The sequence below is a fragment of the Pogoniulus pusillus genome, chromosome 8 (genome assembly GCF_015220805.1).
Source record: "Pogoniulus pusillus isolate bPogPus1 chromosome 8, bPogPus1.pri, whole genome shotgun sequence".
Taxonomy (NCBI): Eukaryota; Metazoa; Chordata; class Aves; order Piciformes; family Lybiidae; genus Pogoniulus; species Pogoniulus pusillus.
The window spans coordinates 16330828-16345516 of record NC_087271.1 but is presented as its reverse complement, the minus strand read 5'-3'; the positions used below and the strand labels follow the sequence as shown (position 1 = coordinate 16345516).

The 14689-nt window shown below is 45.6% G+C and overlaps 1 protein-coding gene across 1 annotated transcript in view; it reads right to left on the bottom strand.

Moving 5' to 3' along the window:
* Positions 1 to 6078: 6078 nt before the first annotated feature.
* Positions 6079 to 14689, bottom strand: part of RNF11 (ring finger protein 11) — a 43528-nt gene continuing 34917 nt past the window's right edge. Inside the window, exons 2-3 of the mRNA XM_064147349.1 lie at positions 8727 to 8896; positions 6079 to 8221 (exon numbers count right to left, since the gene is read on the bottom strand). Coding sequence (XP_064003419.1) covers positions 8050 to 8221; positions 8727 to 8896 — 342 coding nt within the window. The 3' untranslated portion in view covers positions 6079 to 8049. The remainder of the gene's footprint in view (positions 8222 to 8726; positions 8897 to 14689) is intronic.

Sequence of the window (14689 nt, the reverse complement as noted above, 5' to 3'; positions counted from 1 at the left end):
TCTCCAGCTTCAGACGAGAACTTTGTCATTAGCTGTGATCAAGTAGCTTTCACCCTCACTTTGCAGCTTGCAACCAATAGGAAATGCCTTCCTGACTCAACGACAAAGATATGGACTAATCTGGTGAGCTCACTGAAAGAGAATAACACCTTACTTGCTGAAGGAGGAAGAGAAAGCCTGGAATGTTGTCACACTGCTCTTTTCAGTGTGTTAGATACTGAATTGCCACCATGGTTCTTCATCAACCATATTTCATTTTGATGATCTTCATGGCAGGGATCGAAAACTCTGAGGTGTCAGTCTGGGCTGTGAGGTCTGTGCTTAGGTTGTTTTCCCATTGCTTCTCCTGCAGTCTGCCTGAATCAGCTTTCCAGCATGGTACATTACTTCATCAGTCTGGAGTCCCAAATACAGTGAGTTAGGAAGAGCACAACTGGTGCCTCAGTGTTCCCTATGTTCACCTACCAGAAAGCAGACAGCCTAATGGAATCACAACTCAAGGATTTTCAACATGGCCTTTGCAAAGGGAGTGCTTCTGCTTTCCAATAGACTTGTCTGACTGATGCTAGAGAAACCTACTGTGTCTCCTAGGCTTTAGCCAGCGATGGCTGCTATCAAGTCTTCTCAGTCCTCAGCAATTCTTTCCTAAAGGCAAGCTATTATATCATTAGTGGAAAGTAGTTTTCTGCATTTAGTTTTTACTATGAAGCTTAGAAACGGTATTTATTTTATGTGTATTTTTTGTTAGTACTACTGAAAAGGAATTTCCATCCAGTGGCTGAGAAGGGGCAGAGAATCATGCTCAGTTTCCTGGATGACCGCATCGGTGGCTATGATGCCTCTTGTGATAGTGCAGTCACAGCAGAAGGTGCTAGTGGCCAGGAAGGGAAGAGCAGTAAAATGAGCTGCATGGAATCCATGTGTGCATGGGCTGCCATTAAACTGAAAGGAGAACTATGGGCTGAAAAGCAGGCAGCTTAGGCTGGAGTCTAATGAAGTGTAACTACATCACCCAACCATAGATGAGGGAACCTGTTGGGTGAAGAGTGGTGGGCTGAAGCTCAACCTGCTCACAGGTTTTCTTGACAATCAGAAGAGATTTTGATGAAGTCATAAACATTGACACAACTCTTATTTAGAACCCCCCCCACCTGTGATTGCTCAGCTAAACCAGTAGTACAGGATCATGCTTTGGTTGACTGCTGACACAGTTCTGGTACAATCAACAATTGACATTCCGTCATGGATGGTTAAAGACTGTCCCATTCTGACAGTGCCTGGCCTCAGGTTGTCTCTTGCTGTAGTGATGCAGCACTCAAAGCTTTGCTTGGGAACCTGGGTTTGTTATTTTTTGTTTTTTTATAAAATACACTAGCACAGAGGATCAGAGCAAACATTTCCTCCCATTTCACACTGGGTTTAGCATTAAACTCCATACTGGGTGCTTTAGTATTTGCAGCTGATCTGTGGCCTGGGTCCAAAAATGATGGGATCATAGCTTTCACAGCTTGCATGCCTCTGGCCCAACAGAAGTATGGTGTAATGCTCCTCACTGTTGAACAAGGCTTCCCTAGAGGCCAGCCCTAAAGTGCAGAAGGCACTCCCAGGAGGTTAAATACAGCTCTTTTGCCTTGCACAAGATGCGTCTCTTTGCCACCTCAAGCATAAAAGCACAGCAGCAAAGCGAAGGTATGAAGGTACAGGAGATGACCAACACATTCCACACAGCTGGCCCTCTGGGAGGAAGAAGAGAAGATAAAGAGGTGAGTCACACTGTTTACTGCTGTGCAGGAAAATGGTTAATGGTCACTGATGAACAGGATGGAGAAACCTGAAGAGCCTCAACCTGAATTTGCTACTTTTCTCCTCATGGCTGCAGACAGCTCCCTGGGACACACTGCTGGTGTGCATTGGCATGTATTTGAGTGGTATGAGTTGTCATCACAAAGGGTTTATTTAAAGGTGCTACCTAAGGCTCCTTCAGGTACTTGAAAAAAAGAGTTATTTTCCTAAGATTTATGACCAGCAAAGCAGCTGATATCTGTGTTGCACCATGGTGAAACTACATGGGATTTGCCTTGCTCTTAACTTTAGGACTGGGCTGCTGTTCCTTTACCTTCTGGGGTTTTAAATTAAATCTCTGGATCTACTCCCTTTCATTGCTGGCTAAATGTAGGTTAAAATGTTTATTTAGAATTCTGCCTGCATTGAAATTCTGCAGAAGAGTCACAAGCCCCACCCTTGACATGTTCTCCTTATGGGCTGCTTAAATTCAGGAAAAGAAAAAAAAAAAGGCAAGAAAAAAAGAACCAAACCAAACAAACACCAAAAAACCCACCCAAAAATCCAGCCCCAAACTTCCCTTTTGTTAGTCAGGTGCCATAACAACAGCTTCAGGGCTGTGGCTGCAAGTCACTGTAGCAATGTAGGGAGACTTAGAGGCTAGGTAGAAGCTGCAGTCTTCTAGGCAGTTTCCTGTCCCTGCTCATGTGATCCTGCAGGTGTGGAGGGCAATAACAGCTTCATTAGCACTGGTGGTCTGTAGTGCTGGAGCCCCATGGGCTGTTCCTTGGTGCTGGTGGCATCAGAGTGCAGCTCTAGGCTGAGCTGAGTTTTGTTGGTGAATGTGATGCTTTTCTTTGACATCTGGGGAAAGGTGGTGGTGTGAACTTCGAAGATGGCCTCTACTATCCAGGAATGCAAAATGGGAATTGGAGCTTCAGCAGTTAGCAGAGATCAGTACATCAGTGGAGAGAGGCAAATGCTAGAAGAGAAGAGATAGCTCATGTTCAGTGTCATCTTCATGTGCCCAGTACTGCTGTCATCACTGCCCAGGTTGCGCACACCTTCTGCTGGACAGCTGCAAAGCCTTTTGCAGAAGCAGCCAAAAGGGTCAGTTTCAGTTTTGGTATCTGATCCAACCTTCTCTGGCAAAATCCCAGCCAAATCTTAGAAATATCCAGTGTTGGGGACTCCACCACTGCCCTGGGGAGATTATTCCAATGGTTCATTGTTTTTGCTGTAAAAAAATCTGCTTTGGTTTCATTCTTCTGGCTTATGGATTGGTATCTGGGTCAGTTTTGGGGTGTTCTGTGATGCTGGGCTCATGGCTGATGCAAGTGGCTGTTGGTATTGCTGAGGACCAGCAGCAATCTCAGGTGCAGAGCCTTTGCTACAGGTGCATTCAAAGTGTGTGAAGAGGTGAAAAAAAGAGTATACAGGGCTGTAGCCAAGCTTCTGGAGAAGTGACCAGAACTGTTGGAACTGTTAAACTCAGCACTTCAAGAAAGGTGAGTTTTTTTTTAACAAAGAAACCTTTGCAGGTGATGGCTGAGGAGGATGTGGGGAAGTTAAAGACCTTCACCAGTAGTTTGCTGTGGGACTGTACAGGAGGTGTGCAGTGTCCATAGCCTTCTGTGGGGAGAAATCCCAAGGCAAACAGGCAGTCTAGCAAGAACCTCACCAAAAAAGCAGCTGAAGGGCAGCAGTTTTTACTCTGGAAAAACAGAGCTCTGCCTCACTGGGACGGTGCCTATGACAGCCCTGTCCTGCTCAGAAAATAGGTTTGGAGGGCTGGATTTTTTTTCCCCTTGGGTTTCTGCCATGTCCAGCTCACTCAATCTGCTTACCCAGTGTGAATTCTTGATAAGCTATCATTCATGTGGCAGAAGGGAACAAGTTGTTTAAAAATGTGGAAGTTTGTCTTCCTTTAGTGAGAACCCTGGCAAAAGTGCCTCTAGTGAGCAAACACAGGGCCTGTAGTGTCCATGAGACATGCCTGGCCAGCCAGGCTGTGTGCAGTGGACTGGGCACTCACTGGTGTGTGCTGAATCACTGCTGAAATGCCTTATTTTAAATGAAGACAAAAATATTTTCGGGGTTGGTGCTGCAAAGAAGTTTGTGATGTTATTGTTACTTGTCCAGCTGAGAGGACAGAAGGCTGAGAGGCTGTGTGTGTTTGTGGCATGGCCAGTCCCCCTGCCCTTGCTGAGTAAACACTTCTATGCTGCTAGAAACATATGCAGGCACCTTTACAAAGAGTTTTCTTCATTCTAGATTCCCCTGTGCAGCTTTCACTTAGCTAAGTGCCAGTGCAGAGAGACTGCAATAAATCACTGCCAGCATGCAAATAGTTCTGTTGGCTGCTTAAATCAGAAAGACACTTTTGCAGAGCACACTTAGCCTGTTCCTGGTATCAAAAGGTAGTACCAAGAACACCAACGGCCCCAGCTCTTATCCTGGAACAAGTTTAGAAGCAAGAAAATCTTCAAGGGAGAGATAATATACATTATATTCTTAAACACTGTATAACAGGAAAAGTTAATCCTTGCAGTGAAATTTTATCCTGGGTATTAAGAAAGGTTCTTCAGAACAGATTTTATTCCTGTTGTTGGTTTTTCTTTAATAGGTCACCAGCTACTATGCACGTTTTTAATAAAGATATGGCATCTGCACTAAACTGTCTTTGTAGCCAACCAGCATCCACCTGGAAACAAAGTCCCTTTTAATCCAGGATCTAACTGATGGGAGGTCTTTGTGTGTTTAGTTTCAGCAACCCTGTCATTTACTGACGTGAGAGTCTGACTCAGAGGAATTGTCATCTTCACCACCATTGCACAAGGACAGAAAACGTCGAAGCCTTGAAACTGTGGCAACTGAAGTAAGTTCAGGTATTTCATAACCCACTCAGCCTCTGAAAGCACACTTCTGCCACTGTGAAGGGAGCCTTTCCAACACCTATTTGCTTTCCACCTTGAGAAGCTGTGAGGCTGTAGGAACTATTAAAACCTTAAGTGCTTAAAAACCCTTCTGTAGTAGTAGCTCCTCACACAGGAATTCCTTACACCTTCTTTGGTTTTATCTTCAAATTTTACAATTCTTTCCCAGAAATTAAGGAACTGACATCAAGGAACAAGGATCAGCATCCTTACATAGAAGTGGTAATGCCAGTAGCATGCAAGACTGTTTTGGCATAGAGGTCTTTATTAAAAGGGAGTGTTCATTACTTCTTATTGCATTGCCTTTGCCTCACATTGGTGGGAATTTTGCTTTTGCCTGCTGTACGAGACAGAATCAGTTTCCTACTACATGCTGCAAGTGTAACCTAACCCTTTCCCTGCCGTGGAAAGCAGCTGGGAAGATGTTGACCCCTACCTGCACTGCTTCTGTGGCAGTTGCTCGGAGAAGCTGCAGTGTCTGTCACTAACACTGCAGCCACTCAGGATGTGTGTGGACACTCGGTGTGTCTTGTGGCACTGCCTGAAAACTGCAGAGAATTAAGCATCATGATCCCCCTGTCTGGCTCCAAGTTTGTGCCAGAGTTGGTTTTGTCAGTCACAGTTCTAAAGCACAAATATTGTTTCAGGAAATGTTTTCGTTGCACTGCCTAGCCTAAGTGAAATGCCTGTAAGGAACATTTTAGGCTGACTGCTTGCTTGGTTACTTAGCAGCTGAAAGAGGTGGGCTTTTCCCCTTCAAAATGCTTTTGCAGTCCTTTTACTATGAGCCTGTCCTCCCTGAAACATACAGGCCTGGCCCAAGAAGGAGTGTGGTGGACCAGAGCTAAATGAATAGAAGTCAGCCCTAAATCTTCCTGTAGTTAGGCAAAAGCTGTGCTCTAAACGGACCATCTAATGTACTTGAAGTCTTAAGTGATTTATTAGACATTTCTGAGGCAGGAGGCAAGTTATCTTAACCTTACAAATGGTGGCACTAAGACAGATATGGTTTTACAACTGCAGCAGGTTACGTGTTCTTTTGTGCTAAATTCTGATCAATTACATTTCGAAGTAGAAACCATCCAGAACACTGCTGCACCTAAAAACTTTGGGAAAAAATCACTGTTTATTTGTTCTATTTACACATTTCTCTTTAAGCTAAAGTTTTAACTTTTTGGGATGCTTTTTGTCTGTAATCAGCTCTGGTTTTGGTAACTTCCCCCCTTTACCCAGTAAGCAGATCACTCTTAAAAGTTCAGCCTAGGAAAGCATTCAGCTCAGTAATTGGTTACTTTGCAGTTCTTCCAATGCTTTCTTGATCAAGTCATGTCATAAATAAAGAGTAATACCGACATGGCAATTAGGTTTGTTCAAACTATTCATTGCCAGTTTTAACAAGAGAAGAAATGATACCTGGTATGGACATCATTTGACCAAAAAAACAAACTCCCAAGACGAACAAAAGAGAGGACACAAAGGAACACACATGGAATGATGAAAAGGAACAGTGATATTGCACAACTTCAGGTCTTTCTTCCCAGGTTTTGTTCCATGTAATTAGGTATGAATAAATCCAGCTTTTAAAACAGTGTGTCCAGATGAATGTGTAGCCATTAGAGTGAATCTAGAACTGCAGACTGCCTTCAGTTCCTTCTGACTGCTACTTGGAGTTCTTCTCTAAGAGAGCAGGTTGCTGTGAGCTGCAGGAATAATCAGTCAACAGGTTGAATCTACATTTGGCTAACCAACCCCTCAAGAATTATCCACAACATGCACAATTCTGCTCTACTGTAAATACACTGAGTCTTCAAAGTACTTGGGTGTCTAACGACCTCTTGTTTTAGCAAGCACTCAAACTCTATAAAAAACAAAGGATATTCTCTGCCTTGTTCTGGCTAACTTCAGACTGTATCTGATGTTGCAAGAGCAAGACTTCTCAGTGTGCCAGCACTGCATTAAAAGTCACAGCAGGATATGTTAAGTGGGGGAGGGGGAAGAGAAAATGAAAAGAAAATAAACTATGCTGAGTGGCTAAAAGGTCTTTACAGCTACCATCTTTGCTAGACCATCTCTTTACAAGCACCTGCTGCTGGGCTACAGAGATCTGCTAGCTGTGTCACTACAGCAGTACTGTTTTCCCCCTCAGCTGCCAGCATGACAGACTGTGCTTAGATAAACAAAATACATCTTTTTCATCTCTGATTTCATCTCTGTTTGGTTGACTGAGGTGTCAGCCAGCAGGGCTTAACAGATACATTTAATGCAGGAGACTGAGATACAGTATGTTTATTCTTAACTTCTGATAACCTAAGAACTACAAGGACAAGAGATGCAGTATCCATTTGCTATCATTCAAGACAACCATTTTTAGGGAGGGGAAAAACAATTAGAGGAAGTGATCAGTGTCCACACTACGTTAGTTCCAATTTTTTCTTTCAGTTTTGGCATCTTAGCTATTTATCATCCATCTGGCCCACTTTTAAGCTGATCAAGGTGACAGATTTAGGTTTCAGGACTGTTTCGTCATCAACTGCAGCAAGTGATTGCAATCATGACCCCATAATTTCACTCTGGGACTTGTGTCAGACCCTTCATATTCTTCATCACTTATAGAAAAGGGATAGTGCATCTCACTTTGCTTACAAGCTAGGAGATCACTTTTAAAGTCTGCATATTCCTAACTGCAAACAAAATATAGCACTTTTAACAGGTTATAAATAAACTGGTTTTCAAGCATAGAGCCAGCCCAACAATAACAATACACTATTAAAAAGACCTAAGGCAATGAATTCCATCTCCAATAGAGGGGAGAGAAGAGAAAGGAAAAAAAAAAGGGACTGTGCAAACAAGCTTAAAACTATTTCTTTGTGCCAGTGTTATAAAATGTAGATTTCAATAAAGCCTTGACCCAAATGCCAGGACTTGTGAAAAGAATCAGAACAAAACTGGTTACTTTATTTGGGGGGGGGGGGGAAGTACTCTTATCTTGCTGCTAATAAAACTGGATACACGCAGGTCAAACATTTACAGCTGCTGGAATGCTTTACACAATTCCTATATATGGGTGTAAGAACAAACATTAAAAGACAAGGGTGGGTCAAGGCTTTACATTAAAAATAACAACCTACTTTTCTATAGTCTCTAAAATACTATGTTGTTTTTTCTTCCTCCAATAGTCGCAGCCATTCAGGAATATTTTTATTTTTTTAGGAAATGTCTACTTTGTGCATGATCTTAATTCCTAATTCCTGGCTCTTTGGGCTGAATGACAAAAGGATCAAACCCATTGAAGTGGATGGTCTCCTTGAAGGTTCAGTGGAGAAACGCTGGCTCAGTTAGTCTCATAGGATGAAAGCAGTGCTGCATCCACTGGCTCCATGCAGGATGGACAGGTAAAGGATCTCATCAACCAGTCATCTATACAGTCCAGGTGGTAAATGTGCATGCACGGCAGAAATCGGATAGGGTCCCCATAAACAAAGTCCATCATACAAATGACACATCTAGGAAAAGAAAAAAAAGAAAAACTCATGAAAATAGTGAAATCTTTTGCTCCTGGGTACATCCGAGTCAGACTTTTAGTACCTGTAGATACTGCAAGGAGCTCTTAGCTCTGTCAGTGGTGGCTCCACCAAGCACTGGATTTTTCTGCCCATCCCCTTTGTAGCACACCTGCCCACAGTTACCATGTTAGTGAGGGTAGGAAGCCTTCTGCAGGCCTGGCAAGGGCATCTCAGCACACGGCATAGTTAGAAATGGTAAAAGGGAGCTGTAGAGGTGAGGAACTATGACGTTATTTCCCCATGAAGAGAGGACAGAGAGGAAGCCTGTAAGGGCTTTCCTGTAACAGGGAAGAGCCTACTGCATGGCCACAGGTTTTCATAAAGCTACAGCAAATTACAGTCCCTGAAAACGAGGCAAACTCAGGAAGACAAGACCAGGATCCCAGAGCAGTATTATGCTTATGTGCAACAGCTGTATGAGCTTTGTCTCTTTTCTGTCACTTACTCTCTGATCTTCTTCTCGGAGCCGTCTCTTCCAGGATCATAGACTCCTTTGGGTAGATGCTGAATAAGGCCTATCCTCTGCGCTATTCTGATCTGTTCCTCTTCTGTCAGCTGCGTTGCCAGCCGAGTCTGGCTAGGAGTTGGGTGATAAACAGGAACAGGGACTTGCTCCTGGAATTAAAATACTTCAGTTAAAACAAACAGAGAGGCTTCCTTCGTGGTTTCCTAGCACAGTACAGGCAGTGTATTGAACTTCTCCTAGGCCTGCAAGTGGGCTGTAATTATATTGAGAATGCGATAAGGAATTGAGGCCAGTACCTTGAGCCAGAGTCTGCTCGTAGTTTTAATTCTGCAAAACGTTTTTACCTCCAGGAATCACAGATACATAAATCACACATATGAACACACAACAGAAGGCAAATCATCTGGACAGGCACCTAGAGAAGTGCTCAGATACTGAAGTGCAGTACTGAAGCACAGGAGGTTCCACCTCAATGTGAGGAAGAACTTCTTAACTGTAAAGGTGACAGAGCACTGTAAGAGGCTGCCCAGAGAAGCTGTGGAGTCTCCTTTGTCTGGAGACTTTCCAGCCCTGTCTGGACGTGTTCCTGTGTGACCTGGCGCTAGATCCTCTGGTCCTGCTCTGGCAGGAGGTGTGGACTGGAAGACCATTGGAGGTCCCTTCCAACCCCTACCACTCTGTGATCCCATGAACTGAACACCATAGTGGCCAGGGGAGAGTCTTTGCAATGAAAAGCAGATTTGTTTTTTTAACATTCGGGAAGAATTATTTGTTACAAGTTAGCCACAGAGCACCTGAAGTCCAGCTTGGGAAAACGTACCCATTTCCCAAGCAAAACATAGGCAACATGTAGCTGTTAAGCAGTCCTTCATCTGTCACCTTCTCAGAAGCTTCATTGAAGCCTGTTAACAAGCTTTACAGCAGGTATCTTTACCTATATGTACGTTAACTTCATACTCAAAATAATTTTACTTGCCTTTTAAACCACAAACTAGAGATAGGCCAGTACAGGCATGTAGCAATAAATATGCTGAGACCATTTCTTGCAATGGGCCTATTTTAATGACACTTCTTAAACAGCAGAAAATAAAAACGCAGCTTTTAGATATGCTCTTAAAATACACAGACAACACCATTGATTCACCCATCTGAAAAATGCAGAAGCTGAGGTTTCAGAGGACATTGCTGCAGGACAAGCAGACTGCAGGGGTGTGCAGGTGTGTACCTGCACCACAGAAAGCACTGATGCAGCACACACCACCTCCCACCAGCTACCCACTGCAGGTGTCTGCTTGCTCGTCACTGCCTTGGGGAGGATCACAGAATCACTGAATTGTCAGGGACCTCAAAAATCATCCAGTTCCAGTGCTCCTGCCATGGGCAGGGACACCTCATACTAGATAAGGCTGCTCATAGCCACATCCATCTGGCCTTAAAAACACCCAGGGATGAGGCTTTCATCATCTCCCTGGACAACCTCTGCCAGTGTCTCCACCACTCTCATGGTAAAGAATTTCTTCCCAACACCTAGTCTGCATCTCTCCACTTCTAGTTTTGCTTCATTCCCCCCAGCCCTATCACTACCTGACACCCTAAAAAGTCACTCCCTAGCTTTCTTGTAGCTCCTTTCAGACACTGGAAGGCCACAAGGTCTCCTCAGAGCCTTCTCCAGACTGAACAGCCCCAACTCTCACAGTCTGACTTCACAGCAGAGCAGCTCCATCCCTCTAATCATCCTTGTGGCCCTTCTCTGAACACATTCCAGTACATCTGTATCCTTCTTCTAATAGGGGCTCCAGAACTGGATGCAGTACTCCAGGTGGGGTCTCACCAGAGTGGAGTAGAGGAGCAGAATCCCCTCCCTCGACCTGCTGGCCACAATTCTCTTGATGCAGCACAAGATCTGGTTGGCTCTCTAGGATGCAAGTGCACACTGCTGGGTCATGTTGATCTTCTCACCCACCAGAATCCCCAAGTCCCTCTCTCCAGGGCTGCTCTCAAGCCACTTACTGCCCAGCCTGTATCTGTGCTTGGGATTGCCCTGACCCAGGTGCAGGACCTTGCACTTGATCTTGTTGCACTTTATGAGGTTGGCTTGGGCCCATGTCTCCAGCCTGTCAAGGTCCCTCTGACAGAGTAACCATAACCACCCCCTGAAGTGTGTGCATCCTGCAAGAGCACGGATTGCTGTGAGCATCTCCCATGCTCTCCTTGCTTTCTGCTCCAGTCCAGTGCAGACCATGCAGGGGTCAACTGATACCAATGCATGACAAGGGGGGCAGATAGGGGTTGAACACCGTAACACTGCTTGTCAAACCTGATAAAGCCATTCTTCCTTCACTGCTAGGAAGCTGGGCAAGTGGAAAGAGAGGCATCCTGAAAGCTGGGAGAAAGCACCCTGAGGAGCATGCAGCCTCTCACCAGCCAGGGCTGGGGGTACCCAGCAATAAAAGTCTTTGCTTACAAGAAATACTAATGAAAAGTCTGCAAGTCTGCTTGGCAATTCTTCTAACACAGTGCCTACCACTTGTAGTTTGGCTGTGTGGTAAAATCCACAGCCTTCTCTTAATTTAGCCGTGTTAGGAGTTGCCCTTCTGATTTCCTAGCAGAACTTGTTCACAGGAATTACCAGAAGGTTCAAAAGAGAAAAGTGCAGGTGGTTCTGCAAGTTTGATTAATTTCCTGACTACTCTAAACTGTGTTCACAGACAAGTTTAGATCAGCTGCCTTTGAATAGTTTAACTTATCTCAAGTACGCACTAATCATTGTTTGGACAGGGAAAAGCACCAGCTGAAGTTAGGGACCAGTCTGATATGGTGCTATTTGTGAAGTGGTTCAGCAAAACAAAGCATTGTTTCCCCTCCCAAGTGCTGCAGTCCCTCTGCATTAAACACATCAGCTAATGGAAGAGTCCAGTCCTGGCTTTAAGCTTCAAGAACTTAACACTATCAATAACTGATTTTTCCCCAAGACTTTGCTGTACTACTTTGGACAGGTGATTAAATCCTCAGCAGACAACTTCCCTGTGCCTCCCTTGTTTGTTACAAAGGCAAACAGAACTCTTGGCATGTGGAGAGAAATGCAGCTCCTGTCCCAGCTCAGCGAGAAAGGGCAGCAGTGTCACTGACTGCACGCACGGCACAGGCAGGCGCTAGGAAGGGCAGGAGGGGCAGAGGCTGCTGTAGTTAATAGAGCCGATAGCTCCCCCTTGGCAAAACACTGACTGCAAGTGATAACGCAGAAACAGGAAAAGGCAAAAAAGACCCAAGAACCTCTCAAAATGCCTCAGAGCAGCAGTGACAACTGACAGCAAATGCCTACAGCAGAAGGGCATTAGTTAAGCAGCAAAAGGAAACTGGCACTTAAAAAGACTTTGTTGCAAGTTAGAGCTATCACACTTGAACACCTCCAGAATGCGGGATCAGCCACACCAACTGACAGCTGCTCCGGTTAAGCTCTGGACACTGAAATCAACAGAACTTTTAAGCCAAACAAGACCCAAACCTCATTCTTATGTCCTGGTCTTTTTTACAGGCACTTGCTGTAAGCAACCAGTGAGGGACAACATACTTGGAGAATCCAATTACCTTTCTCATCTTCCCTGAGGAGACCTGAAGAAGAGAGGTCTGATAATCCCCTTCCCATACCAAGTACCCAAAGCCTTTCCTGACTGCCAGTGCTGCATGACTTTTGGCTCCTGTCTCACCTTTTCTCCTCACAGAGCTACTACCCTGTGCTACATGTCTGATGTAACCACTTCAGGCAGAAATGCAGTTCATAGCTTTGGGCTTCTTCCATTTCCCGTACTAGACCAGAATCTCTTGTCAGATGAGTACCTCTGGGTGAAAGTGGGGGTCTGCCACCCACACCCTCACACTTGTGTATACAAAACATTGGGCTGGTGTGGCTGCCAAGCTGTTGAGGAAAATGCAGGAGTGACCACACAGTACCCATCATCTGCTGCACTTTCTTAATGTACTGTCTGGTGGCATTTCAGGCTCCCAGCTGCTATTCACTAGTGGTGTTCCCCATGTATCAGTGCTGGGCCCAGTCCTGTTCAACATCATTATTGATGATCTGGACCAGGGGATTGAGTCCAGCATCACTAAGCTTGCAGATGGCACCAAGCTAGGAGCAGGTGTTGATCTGTTGGAGGGTAGGAGATCCCTGCAGAGGGACCTTGACAGGCTGGATAGGTGGGCAGAGGCCAGTGGGATGAGATTTAACAAGGCCAAGTGCAGGGTTCTGCACTTTGGCCACAACAACCCCAAGCAGCGCTACAGGCTGGGGACAGAGTGGCTGGAAAGCAGCCAGGAGGAAAGGGACCTGGGGGTACTGGTAGAGAGTAGCTGAAGATGAGCCAGCAGTGTGCCCAGGTGGCCAAGAGAGCCAATGGCATCCTGGCCTGGATCAGGAACAGTGTGGCCAGTAGGACCAGAGAGGGTATTCTGTCCCTGTACTCAGCACTGGTCAGGCCAGCACTTGAGTCCTGTGTCCAGTTCTGGGCTCCTCAATTCAAGAGAGATGTTGAGATACTGGCATGTGTCCAGAGAAGAGCAACAAAGCTGGTGAGGAGCCTGGAACACAGCTCTGTAAGGAGAGGCTGAGGTAGCTGGGGGTGTTTAGCCTGGAGAAGAGGAGGCTCAGGGGTGATGTTATTGCTGTCTACAACTACCTGAAGGGAGGTTGTAGTCAGGTGGAGTTGGTCTCTTCTCCCAGGCAAACAGCAACAGAACAAGGGGACACAGTCTCAAGTGGTGCTGGGGGAGGTATAGGCTGGATGTTAGGAGGAAGTTCTTCACAGAGAGAGTGGTTGGCATTGGAATGGGCTGCCCAGGGAGATGGAGTCACTGCCGTCCCTGGAGGTGTTCAAAATAAGACTGGATGAGGCACTTAGTGCCATGGTCTAGTTGACTGGATAGGGCTGGGTGATAGGTTGGACTGGATGATCTTGGAGGTCTCTTCCAGCCTGGCTGATTCTATGATTCAAAGCCTGCCCTACCTGTGCTAGCAGTCCACTAGACACCCGAGCACAGCAGTGACATGGAAGAACACAGCTGCACACACTGCAGAGTCATGGACAAAGACTTTTCAAACCACTCCCCTCCCAGGGAGGTGTTTATACCTGTATGAATCTAAAACCATTTAAAACTATTTATTTGTGAGACTATGACAGCCCAGAGTTGTCTGACTCAGCTCACTGAAGTGACATTTGGTATAGCCAGAGGGATCAAAGTAAGCAATGGAGTAGACTGCATGAAATGCTTCCTCAGCTAGACCCTGGCCACCACCCTACCAGTTGAGCACTGCTGAGCAGGGCTCCAGCCCTGGCAGAGCCATTGGCATGCACCCAGGCTGGCCCCACAGGCAGCAACCAGCACATCACCAGACTAGCAGCCGCATCCTCCGGTTTCTCCACGACCAAATCCCTGAAGCATTTCTGGGAGCTGAGCTCATCGGGCAGTAACGTTGAGCAGCCTGCAAGACCAGAGCACAGCCCTGCCTGCGCAGCTTTGTCACCCCTCTGCAAACCTTTTACGCCTTATAATGGTGACTTTTGTCAGCTCATGCTAGGGCAGGGATGTTCAAGGGTAACTGAGAATTTGAGACTTCAGTTCACTTACATCAGCAGCAAGAGGCCTCCTGACATCTACATACATTGGATTACCCAGGCATGTATTATCTTGCTCCAAAGAGAAGCATGAATTGATTGCACTTACCTCTCAACTAGCCCTATCTACCATGGAAAATGTTGGTTGGGTTTTATTTTGTTGATTTTTTTTCTCAGACAAAATAACAAAATACTGAATTTACTCTCCTGAGACCCAACCTGGACTATTGTGTGCTGTTCTGGAGTCCCCAGCACAAGAAGGACATGGAACTGTTTGAGCCAGTCCAGAGGATGCCATGAAGATGCTCAGAGGGCTGCAGCAGCTCTGCT